The sequence below is a fragment of the Hippichthys cyanospilos genome, chromosome 4, assembly GCF_059441005.1.
Source record: "Hippichthys cyanospilos isolate Australia breed blue-spotted pipefish chromosome 4, RoL_Hcya_1.0, whole genome shotgun sequence".
Lineage (NCBI taxonomy): Eukaryota > Metazoa > Chordata > Actinopteri > Syngnathiformes > Syngnathidae > Hippichthys > Hippichthys cyanospilos.
In genome coordinates, this window is record NC_142372.1 from 22,921,773 (window position 1) to 22,934,527 (window position 12,755).

Below are 12,755 nucleotides of genomic sequence, written 5' to 3' on the forward strand. Positions count from 1 at the left end.
TACTCCGGAGTGGCTTTCGTGTCATGACTTTTGTTACATTATGATTCGTATTTTAGATGTAAATCATTCCAAGTGCTTCAAAAACACCACATTAAGTGATACGATACATTACCTTTTGAGTGAGGCGATGTCCCAAAGCAAAAGTGACGGCAGAGGAGGAGGGCAAACAGCAGAAAAAGAAAACTTTATGATACGAAGGCAGCATTTCCTTCATTTCTGCCATTGTAGTCATATCTTGGGGTTAGGGTTCAAGTCATCCGTAGTAACCATGTCACAAGGTTTAATTGATAAATTGTCAAAATAGATTTGTCCTTGGTTTTGTCCTGTTTTTTTCACCAACATAATACATCGTAATACACTGACCTGTTTGAAGAGCACTGTCACCAGTATAATGTGCTGGCACATGTGGCAAAGGGCTACCTCTGCATTCCTGCCACATCAGTGCCGTCTGAAAGAGTATTCTCAACTGCCGGGGACATATTAACACAGTCAGGGCGTGCTTGATATTCAAAAATGTAGACGTGCATGTTTTTTTTTTTTTTTTTTAAAGAATGTTTAATGTGTGCTCATAGATTTCAAAGATGTGTAGCTTCTGAAAAAAGAATAGAATTTGACCATTCTAATCATTTCCTCCTGTGTTTTGCTTTCGCTCATGCCACCCTCCTGATTGTTTGCAAAACTTTGTATTTATGGTTTTGTTAGGACCCATCTATCGGTTGTTGGTCCTGTTATTTTATGACAAAAGCTGAAAGACTTAAGATAATATCAAATAAATTTAATACCGCCTTAAGGCCAAGAGTTGGAAAAGCCTGAGATAAAATATCAGGAGATTACCATCTCACACTAAATCAGTGGTAGGGAACTTCAGGTTTCTGGGAGGGCCATATCGTGCCTGTTTTTTATATGTTTAATTTTTGACACACCTGATTGAAATGATCAGGATCGTTATCAGGCTTCGACAGGGCTTGTTTATGAGCTGATTTTTTGAACCAGGCGTGAAGGATGAGGGGGATATCGAACAGGATATGGCTTGAGGAATACCCTTAAAGCTTCCTTAACAATTATTTTCTTTAGTCTAAAACAAAAATCATTAGTTGTGAGCCCAGCCCAGTGAGAAATTGGCATTTTGCTCCTTAAATTTCAGACCGTGCAGGTTTTTCTTCTGCTTGGGTTTTTGCAACCAATTCAAAACAATTTTCAATTCAGTTAAAATTATTTCTGATTCTGTGGGCGCATTTGATTCACGCGTGCACGGGAGAGAGAAAAGTGCATTAGAGCGAGAGAAGTCACAATGTGAGGCGGGAAGGCGGAAAACATGACTGAACACTATTCCTAAGAAGAAATACTGTAGGTAGCACGGCTTCAACGTGATTGGGACCAGCTATAGCAACGGGAAAAGACACTTTCAATGCTTACGCAATCACCAGATCCGCGACCGTCAAACTTCATTCGTTAGCAACGGAGTGAAAAGTTGCATTTACATTGGCGGCCGTGTAGCTTTCGCCACCGACACAAGTTTGCAAAACCCGACATGACTGTTTAAATGAGGACCGGGTGATTGGGTTTCCTATATTGTTCGTTTTTGTGTGTCCTTTTGCGCTGGCTTGACTTTCCAGAATGGGCTCCGTGGTGATGTCATGGCACAGCGTGGCTCTGTCGTGAAACAGATCAATTTCTATTTACCGGTAATATCAATCTTGGGACATTTGAAATCGATCATAGTGTGATTCTTATATAGCACCCTTCTCGACACCTATAGAGTATTACTGTTTAATACTGTAGTTTATTTGCTCTACACATTTATGAGGGGAATGACCCGCAATCCTTTGTAAATGGACCAGCATATTCCCCTTAAATTTCAGATTAGACCCCACTGTGAACCTGGTAAAATTAGAGTCATCTAGTAAGATTTATTATTTTGTATTTTGGTGGAAATGATGAATAAATGATTATTACATATTTTTTACTCAAATGTTCATTTTCCTGTTGGCTATTTTTTTGTTAGTGTCGCTGTTCATGCGTCTAGTTTTATGTAACATCTTCAAAAAAATTCCACAAAATGGCATTTGACTAGCATTTGAATAACAGTGATTATTGGAAAATGTTCTATGTGCATTGCAAAATATTGATTTAATACCTTTTATTAATTCTAGGCTGAAATAAGATACAGCAAATCAGTGTGAACTGAGGATGTGCACAATTTATGTGAGGCTAATCGACTGAAGTCATGTGACAGCTGACTGCAGAAAAATATCTGAAATAAATATATGAAAGATTAATCAGGCATAGACCTTGGAACCTTTTGTGTCTTTGTTAATCCAATCCAATCTACTATTTTTATATAGCGCAATTTTGGCAAGGTTTCCAAAGTGCCGCACAGAAAAATTAAAACCACAATAAATAGGTAATTCAATAAAAACACAATAACATAAGATCAAATGAAATCAAAGTCATAACTCTGCAAGGTGTCGAAAGCCATGGAGAAAAGGTGGGTTTTATGAAGGGTTTTAAAAACAGTTAAAAAGAAGGCCTGTCTAACATGCAGCAGAAATTCATTCCACAGTTTTGGACCCGCGACGGCGAATGCTCAATCGCCTCTGAGCTCAGGTCTAGTTTTAGGCAGTCTCAGGAGCAACTGGTCAGCTGACCAGAGAGAACGGCTAGGGGAATACGGGCGCAGCAGCTCAGCGAGGTGAGGTGGGACAAGGCTATTCAAGGCTTTAAAAGCAAATAAGAGAATTTTAAAACCAGTCCTAAAATGGACAGGGAGCCAGTGGAATGAAGCTAAAATGGGTGAAATATGCGCATATTTACTTGCGCCAGTTAAAAGCCATACAGCAGTATTTTGAACCAGTTGCAGACGACTAACGGAGGACCCACCAACCCCCAGATAAAGTGCATTACAGTAATCCAATCGAGTGCTCACAAAGGCATGAATTACTGTTTCGAATTGTTTTCTCTGCAGAACTGTTTTTTTGTGCTAGCTGCCTCAACTGGAAAAAGCTTGACTGCGCCACAGCTTTAATTTGGCTGCCAAATTTAAGATCAGCATCCACTTTTATTCGCAGATTTTTTGCAATAGGGACACGAAAGTGCGCCAAGGGACCCAGATCAACTGAGGCACCACCAAAGATCAGGACTTTAGTCTTGTTCTCGTTAAAATTCAAAAGATTCAGTGCCATAATGATATCAATATCAAATATAATATCAAATTTGTCTAAGTTTGGATTCAAGTGTGAATGAGGATTGAAATTTCTACACTCAGCATAGGAAAGGGGAACTCTACCCGTTTGTCTCTTTTTCTGTCTGTCATAATCAAAAGCCTTCCCATCTATTGTTAAAATTCCTTAGCCCTGTATCATCCCCTCAGACATTTTGGGAATCATTCCTATTTTTCCAAAACCACCAATTAACTGGAACTGTGGGCTGGAATATGTTTAAAAGAATCAAAAATTGTGCATTGACTCGATTCAGCCATATAAAATGGCTGCATAGCAGGCAGGGTTACGCTCACACAACGTGTCCTATTACTTGCCCAAGCAGAGTGTGGTATCAGGTCAGAATGACTCAGAGTTCACGGGTTTGCGTTGTCCATAATGATATGCTGTTTCAGTTCAGAACCAACTTTTCTCTCCGTCAGGGGTGTAGATTTTTTTCTGTGTATCCGATGTTATGTTTTGTTCTAAGTCATGCTCCTGTGATTCATCAGTTCCGAGCAGGCTCCAGTCTTTCTGTTAGACGCAAGAGCAAACCACATAATTTGTCTTGCAGAATTGAGCTATAATGTTTTCAAGGAGCAGATTCCTTCTGATTGGTGTTCTTTTGCACAACATACGTAGCGCTGTTTGTGGCTCAATTAATGATCTCATCAGTGTTGTGGCATCTTGAGATGTAAAAATTCACAAAGATGAGCACTGACTTATGCTTTTTACTTATAGTGTCATAACTTAACCACACCTCATTTCTCTTTCGCCACCCCAACCCACGTTTAACAATTTCCCCTTCGGGTCGGGGTGTGATCATACATTCTTCGAGTGAAGGAAGGAAGAATTTGCCTTGCATGGGAAACTGCTTTATTCTGGTGACTTGGAAAAGTTACTTCTGCTTGTTACAGTTATTGTAAATACAAATGATTACTACTTCCACTTTTTGTTGGTGAATCTGTCGGACTTTTACTTTATTTCTAGAGAATTTCTCAAACGGCTCAATATAGTTTGGTCAATGTGTGTAAATGGTAGCTGAATGTCTCCTTTTCAGCTTTTAGAGTGATCACTGATCACCCTTATTGGCAGTGTGTTCTACTGCTTCTCTGCTTCAAGGTTTCTTTGGCCTTTCAAACTTAACCGGATAGGTCAATGAGTCTAAAATGCCTTCAAACCCAAATAATGGGTCTTTTTGAGCGAGACAAACTCAAAAATTAGGCTGTTTTGAATAAAACAACTCAGAAAGTTGGGGCAAATAAATGCAAATATTGGGTCAATTAGTTTTAGGGACTTTTTTTTAAAACCCTAGTTATGTTGTTTTTGACTGCTTTCTTAATGGTTTATTTTTCCATCACTATTCAAAAATGATGTACTTGAACATGTCAATGGGTTTTTTATGTTTACTGTAATGTAGATTACTATTGAACTGTTACTTTTACTGTTGACAGATAAACTCCCAATCTTGCGGCCCATCTACATAAATATCTAGAGTATTTATAGTTTTCGAACTGCTATCACATTATCCAAGCACTGAAAATGGCAGTCTATTTGTTGCTTGTTTAGGGTTGCATAAATATGTTAGCCCCAATATTGTATTTAAGTTCAGTGACTCTTCTTTGTTGGATAGGTATCTTTTGGCTGGAAATGACAAACGGACATTGTAAACAATATGTTGTGTTTGAGAGATTAAAAAGAAAAACGTGCACAATATAGTTTTTAAGTGACAGATTTTTTGCTCTATTCTCAAAGATTCCAGTAACCCCTAACATATAGTAACCTACACTAGCGGCTCTCAAGCTTCTATTTTTTTCTTTTTTTTCCCCTCGTGATGTACATTAACTCAAATACTTTTTCAACAACGCAAAGCAATTTTGTTTTATTTTGGTGGATTTATTAAAGGGGTCCTGAAATGCACATTCAATGTTTTGGAGCTTTTAACCATGTTACAATCTTCATTACTCACCCTAAACAACCCAAAGTTGTATTTTCTTTCCTTGATCTTGTACCCTCGTTCCACCTCACCACCGCTGCCGCACCACCCGTGCAGACTGAACACATGCCCGCTTTATCCAAGCAGCCTTTCCTTAAAAAAGAAAAAAAAAATGTTTTAACACCATTTGGGAAGAAGAATGTGGTTTTGCCGAAGGCGGTTTTGGATGCAAAATTTTATGAGTTTGCTTGGTTTTTTTCGAAAACCAATGACATGACGTGTCACTAAAATATATTAAAAATGATCGTCATAATTGATTTTAATCCTTTGCTATTCATACAATAAATCAGACTATTATCCCATGCACAGTGCATGTTGTCAAATGTGGGAGAGTTCAAATAAAGACTTGTGAGTTTTGTCAAAAAAGAACTAACCAATTCGTAATATTAAATGCTTTGAAAAACGAAGACTTGACTGTTTTGCTATTTTTCATTGTCAGTTCCCACTAAAACATACATTTGCCATTTGAAATTACTTTACCTCAAAATCTCAATATGGTAGAGTTTTACGCAAAACAAAGTGCTCTTTAACTGTTAATGTTTTCCAGTCCTTCGGAAATCAACAATAAAACTGTGTTCACAACTTGGACCAATGCTTGCTTCGTTTATAGGAATGAGGCATTACATCATCACTTGAGTCAGTATCGTTCCTCCCTTTTCTCATCCCACTCACACTTAGTCAAAAGTCAACATTTTAAAGTTTCACAATTAGTTAAATACTCATACAGACAAATTGATTCATTTTACAGGCCTAAAATTTGAACTACACATGACCTATGCGTGACGATATTTCTCCTTTTTTTTGGAAAATAGAAGAGTAATTGTTTCTGCTGCTTTTGGAGGGGCATTTCCAGAGTCTAAAGAGGGAAAACGCCTACGCAATTCAAAAGTCTGAATTGCTTCACTTTCTTCTGTAATTTTTGGACTCAATAAGATTATATTTGGAAACAAGCATGTCTTCATTCATATTATTTATATCAAACCTTTTCTGAAAGCCCAGACAAGTTCCCTGTCTCGTTTAGATCTGTTGGGGTCCAAGTCACACAACAGTAGTAGCTGAGTTTTCAAAGCATAGAATTCAGTTCATCCTAGTAAAATATTTTTTCAAAACAGTTTAATCTCTAAACCCAGCCCGTCTCTCAAGGGACAAAATGAATGTGAACCCTTTTTGGAAGGCACCAGGATTTGAGGGTTTCTATGTGCCTATCAAGTGCTACAGCTGTCCATTCAGTAGGACAGAGTGAACTGTGTCACCACAAAGTAGACCATGTATTTTCACCTCAAAGTAGACCATGTATTTTCCAGTTTCACCTCATTCGTCCAAAAGAGACAAGACCATTACGGTTGAGAATGACAGAAGTGCTCATATTTATGCGGTCACATATGTATCCCCCAAACTACGACTGTGTCTTGTTTTTATTTTCCCAAATCTGTTGCCCTGACCTTTCAGTATCTATAGCTCTTGTCCAAGATCGGGGCTGGCGGCCTTTTGACAGACAACAATAGCTCAATGACCTAAAAAACGATGTATACTAGTTGTACAATCTCATTTTGCAGAGTACTCAGAGGTAGAATTTAGAGTTGAATAAAAGGATGACAGTGCATGACATTGAAGTCATCTGTCATCTATTCATTTATTATTAGCTCTGCTACAGGCAGGAGCATCATCTGATATACTGAAAGACAGGATATCCAATATTGGTGTCAGGAGTCAGGGAAGGGATATTTTTGCTTGTGTTTGTTTGGTTGCAGCTTAGCTTAAAATCTAATGGACAGTTTTACACATCAATTTGGACAGATAAAAGCATGAGCCAAGAAAAAAAAAAAACAATAGCTCTAGGTAGCATATCACAGACTCGCAAACTCGTTCCACTGTGTTCGACCGTATTTGCAAATACGTTTGAATGTACTTTGAGGGAACATAGCATTTGTTCCCATGCCACAGGGTACAAGCGTACCCTGTAGTTTAATGTAGTGTTATTTAAATTGGTGTGCTAATCTTTTTTTCTGTCTTTTTTGCAGACGTTATCAGCCAGTGGCAAAGCGAACCAAAGGAACGTGTCATCTCACTTGTCCTCACTCATTTGCCTCTGCTGAAACCGGGCAATGTTGAAGCCAAGGGCGAGTACATGCGGCTTCTCCCACGCATCCTCGCACACACTATTGAACATGGCCGCCACCTGGAAGAGTCTCGCCAACTGTTATCCTATGCCCTCATCCACCCTGCCACCTCTCTGGAGGACCGAGCTGCATTGGCCCTGTGGCTCAACCACCTGGAGGAGCGGGCCGCTGCTTCGGGAGACTCGCTTGAAAGGCCGTCGCCTGCAGGCCCGCACCACCACCAGTCCACTCCACCGTCTACCCTTACATCATCGGGATCCTCCACCAACAGTTCTTCTTCGAGTAACGTGTATACTTTGCATCACCATCAGCGCTACGGCTCAGATGATCGCCTCAATGGGTGGCAAAGCAACAGAGATTCGGGTCTTGGGAGAGGCTGGCAGCAACAGGGTTGCGAGAACGGACACCTCCCTCTGTACCCATCATCCTCTGTACCAGCAACCATCAATACATTAGGAACTGGTGGAGGTGGCAATGCTAGTAAGTTTTCTATCCTTTATTAGCTGTCATTTTAAGTGTCTGTCCTGGTTCTGCTTATCATTTTGGTCTGTTAATGTTCAGCTTACGTTTTGTCCAAGAAATAGATTTAGCTCACCATTCTTTACACATTGATCTTGTTATCATTAATAGTAACTAAATGTTGCTTGTGTAATACAGTACACCGCCCCAATCATCCATTGGGTTACAGCATTTCAAAATGTGTATCGCAATTGCACAATACGTATATTAACACAAATCATAGCCAAAACTAAATGCACATTGCCAGTATAGCTGGGTGGATTCATACCAAAATACCGATATGTTGAGCCTTAAGCTAAAGTGTCAATATTTACAGTTATCCATCCATGCATTCATTATCTTGACCACTTGTCCTCACAAGGATTGCCGTCGTGCCTATTGCAGCTTTCTTTAACAGCAGGCAGGGTATATCCTGAAAATGGCCCGCCAATCGCAGGGCCCAGAAGATAAACAACATTCACACACACATAAACACACCTAAGGGCAATTTTGAATTTCCACTATACCTCCCATGCATGCTTTTAGGATGTGGGTGGAAATGGGAGTAAACCCACGCTGTCATGGGGAGAACATGTAAACTTTACATGGTAAGGTCGAAAGTGAAGTGCATCCGCTCCCATCCACTCTTAGGTTCCAAAGCCATTCAACGAATACCTCCGCTTCCCACAAACATAAATACGTGGAAGAGTGACATGGAAGTGTTAGCAAACTAATTTGAGTTAGGGTCAACCGATGATGTGTACGCCTCTATTGGTGTGAACGCACAGGCGATTTTACTTGCAGCTTTTTGTTTATTAATGATAATGATAAAACACTTCCATAGCGATATCAGATCGTGTAACAGTGTCACAATATTCCGCCGGGTATTACGTGGTATCGGATAGTGTTGTTAGAAAAATCTTTGAAACACTTTGAAAATTATCTATCCCTACACGCCATAGCCACTCCTACTGCAAGAAGCACAGCATACCTAGCAGACAACCTCTATCAGAATAAAAAAGACCCAAGCATTCTGTGTGTTGTAGTTAAAGGTTACGCTATGGCATTCAATAAGTGTGACAATTACAAACATGAGATAAGATTTTCAGTACATGATTTTGATACATGTTCCAGCGCAGCCGAGTTGCCAAATCATATGACGTGCGCACCCTTTTGGTATAACTAGGCTCACTATGAAATTGTGGATTACCTTGGTCCAAATAAATGACGAAAGTCGCCTCAGTGCAACTATGGCAAAGAATTATACTGAGCAAGCTAACAGTTTTGGATGGTGTTGTGTGTTTAATTCCCTGCTCACTCAGGGAACCAAAGATTATCAAGTTGGTTGAGTTTTTTCAGGGCTATGCTTTCGGGAAGAACTTCAAAATAAAAGCGTAGCAATTCCGTTTTGCCATATGTTACTGGTACCATAAGTACGGTTTATTTTGAAGGATTGGCTGACTTCCTCACATTTGGTGTTGACTAGGACACTGTGGCCAGACAGGCAGCGCATTGTCTTGAATGTCTCATAGCACTTCTAACAAAATAAACAGATCACGTTCCAAAGATCAGTTTTTGTTTGTTCGTGATCCAAATGTAGTTATTAGTGAGATTAGAGGATATTTTTCAATTAACAAGTCTATTTCTACTTTGAATTTAATATATTCATACACTAAAGCAGTGCTTCTCAAATAGTGGGGCAGGCCTCCCGGGTGCAACGCGATACCAGGGGGGCGCAGATGAGAGAAAAGGCTTTGTTTTTTGTCATCTGAAGTGCAATTGCAATAAAATGAGAATTTTCATCTTTTTTTTTTTAAGTTTCAGGCACTTTGATTTTTTTTTATGTTTTAGACGAAGCTGTAACCCATATAAACACTGTAAAAGCTTATTAACACTTGTTGATTTATATTGCTTTTTTCTTTTGTTGTTGTCCTTGTTTAAAAAGGATACAAGTTTAGATATACTTATACAATTGTACAATTGTTATAGATAATAATCTTATTTATAGTCGTGTGTCGCGGGAGCGCGAAAAGTTTTCTCATTCCTAGGCGAGGGCTTGGCAATATACAATTGAGAAGCACTGCACTAAAGCTACTTCTGAAACAAGTGTTAAATGGTCTTGTGCATGGGACTAGAAGTTTTGACATGCTTTTATATATTATTGTATTATAATGTAATGTAAATATCGTAATCTTCATGGGAATCAAGATCAATATATGTCATGCTGAGCAGTACTTTTGGGTCAGCAAGCCAGTCTTTGTCATTTATGCGGCTCCAAATGGCTGATCAAATGCAATTCGTCAGCATACCGCATACACGCCCACCTTTCAAATGTCAATATGTATTGTTACAGACTGGCAAAGTACATTAAAACCTGTTACTCATCTAAACTAGTTTAAAAATAAACATTAGGGTTCGGAATGGATGTTACCTACCAGTATGGCTGATTGCATGCGATTATGGGCAATGTTACTATTTTTAGTGCAAACTTCGGAACCCTCTATTAGTTTGCCACACACACTGCATAAATGAATTATAGTTATGTATTGTAGCATTTCAAAATGAATTTTAAAAATCAGCAAGCTCGTGGCAACCTCCTTAAAGGAAAAAAAAGGAATCGTATGGACTTAACCATGAGAAAACAGCAACGTCACTCAGGGGAGAATCCCCCCTCTCACCCACCATCAACATCCTCTGTTTTGTTTTGTTCATGGCTACGTGAGACCATAGGAATCCACAGAATTTCTGAATGACATGCAAGGGCTGCTGGTGCTACGCCGCACAGGTGTGAAACTCCAGTCCTCAAGAAGCCGGTATCCTGCATGTTTTCAAACCTTTTCTCTCAAACACACCTGATTCAAACGATTAGGACCATTTTCGAGCACCTGCAGAGCTTGGTAACAAGCCAATCATTTGAATCGGATGCATGGAAAACATGCAGGATACCAGCCTGCAAATACAGTATAGCCCTCGAGGACTGGAGTTCCACCCCAATATGCTACGATATCAACGATAATGTACATCGGGGGTCACCAAACAATTATACGTTCATGTATACATACGTGTATATATGTACATACATTAACATTACATATTACACTCGATTTACATATGCACTACAGCTGTTTCTTAATTGTTTTGAGAATCATTAACATGATTGTGGCCTTCACATATAAGGATAAAACATTATTTAACCCATAACAACAACATTACGACCTATACTCTGAGCAGATTCATCATTTCAGAAGTGTGTATCAAACTGGTAGCCTTTTTACTCGGTTCCAAAGAAGTAGCTCTCGGTTTCAAAAAGGTTGGTGATCCCTAGTGTGGAGTGGAGTACTTTTGCAAATAAGCATTTATGGCACTGATAGAGACAAGAGCATAGATGTAAACAACATTCATTCAAAAGACAATAAAAAAAATGGGTCCATTGCCTCTGCAACATTAAGCGTTGAAATTAGGGGCTCACCAAATGATTCCTGGGTGTGGCACTCCTGCTGCTCACTGTGCCTCAATGAATGAGTCAAATGCAGGGACCACATTTCACGCTCTTACTATTTACCGCCCCACTATTTGAGAAACAATGATGTAAAGCAAGGAGTTGGCTTGTTTAACCAAAACCATATTCTGTGTCCACTTATTTCTGTGCTGGAGGGAAAACGAGTAACTAACCTTGAATGGCAGGTGTCCCTGACTCCAGCACAAGAGTAGCTGACAAAGCTTTGAACTATCCTATGCCTTTTATACTGTAGGAATGACTACTAGAGACTACCACACGAATAACACTGATGCGTAAGAGATGTCAGTGCAGTCGCACATTAGGTCAGGTGTACAACAAAGTCATTTTATTCTCAACTTCTCAACGTGCATGGCGTAGACTCTACGCCAACGTGGTGCCTGTGGGCATGGGTAGCCTCCTTATGTGTGTGTGTGTGTGTGTGTGTGTGTGTGTGTGTGTGTGTGTGTATGTAGAGAGAGAGAGATATGTATTTATATATGTATTTATATATATGTGTATATATAATATATATATATATATATATATATATATATATATATATATATATATACAGTCGGCCCCCGGCTTACGAGCACCCTGATTTACGAACAATTCGCCTTACGAGCGTGGATCAGGGAGATTTTAGTCCTCCGCTTACGAACAAATCTCTCGCCTTATGAGCATTCCGAAAAATCCAGCCATTGAGTATGTAGAAATGTTCTCGCTTAACTGCGTCAACAAATTCAACAGTTGCGTCATCTAAATTAATCAGTAGATACTTGTGGCGGTAACGCGAACGCTATTGGTCTTACAACGTCACACTGACTGTCTCACTCACGGTGTCTAAATATAATTACCATTTAAGTGTAGTGTTTGTACAGCTAAAGGGAAAAACAGCCGACATGAAATTAAATGTGCCGATTGCAGGAAAAAGAATTGTCATTGGTTTAAATGTGTGGTTTTTTTTTTAAATTAATTGTCAATACATTCCAACCGTTTAAAAAAAAGTGTGAATAATTATCAGTCAGTCAAGGAGACGCCAATATGCTATTAGTCGATTAAGGTCACCCGGTCTCACTCACGGAGATGCTATTGGCCGGCGTCACACGTCAATCACAGAAATGCCGATATGCTATTGGCCGAACGCCTTTATCTAGCTTGATGGGACAGGATGGAAGGAAGTAGAGAAAATGAGTGAAAAACGGAATGTTTTGAAGACTTTGCAAACTTTATCTGTTAGACATAGCTTCTAAAATTACTAGCAGCGGTAAAGGAAGAAATAAGAGGATGATGTTTTAGTATCTCCGTGATTTGCACCTTGACTGAAAGAGTTACTGTAACACTGTAAGACCAATAGCCTATCTGCGTTGCAGTGTTGACTCTAAGCGTTAATCTCTGCACCCTGTTACGGGTGATAGTACAGTACTCTTCAATGGCCGTTCGAC

The 12,755-nt window shown here is 39.4% G+C and overlaps 1 protein-coding gene across 2 annotated transcripts in view; it reads left to right on the forward strand.

The window, feature by feature from the left end:
- samd4a (sterile alpha motif domain containing 4A) overlaps positions 1–12,755 on the forward strand; it is a 66,342-nt gene that overhangs the window by 14,394 nt on the left and 39,193 nt on the right. For both annotated transcript variants that reach the window (XM_088413731.1, XM_088413729.1), the window contains exon 2: positions 7,215–7,793. In XM_088413731.1, coding sequence (XP_088269857.1) covers positions 7,215–7,793 — 579 coding nt within the window. The remainder of the gene's footprint in view (positions 1–7,214; positions 7,794–12,755) is intronic.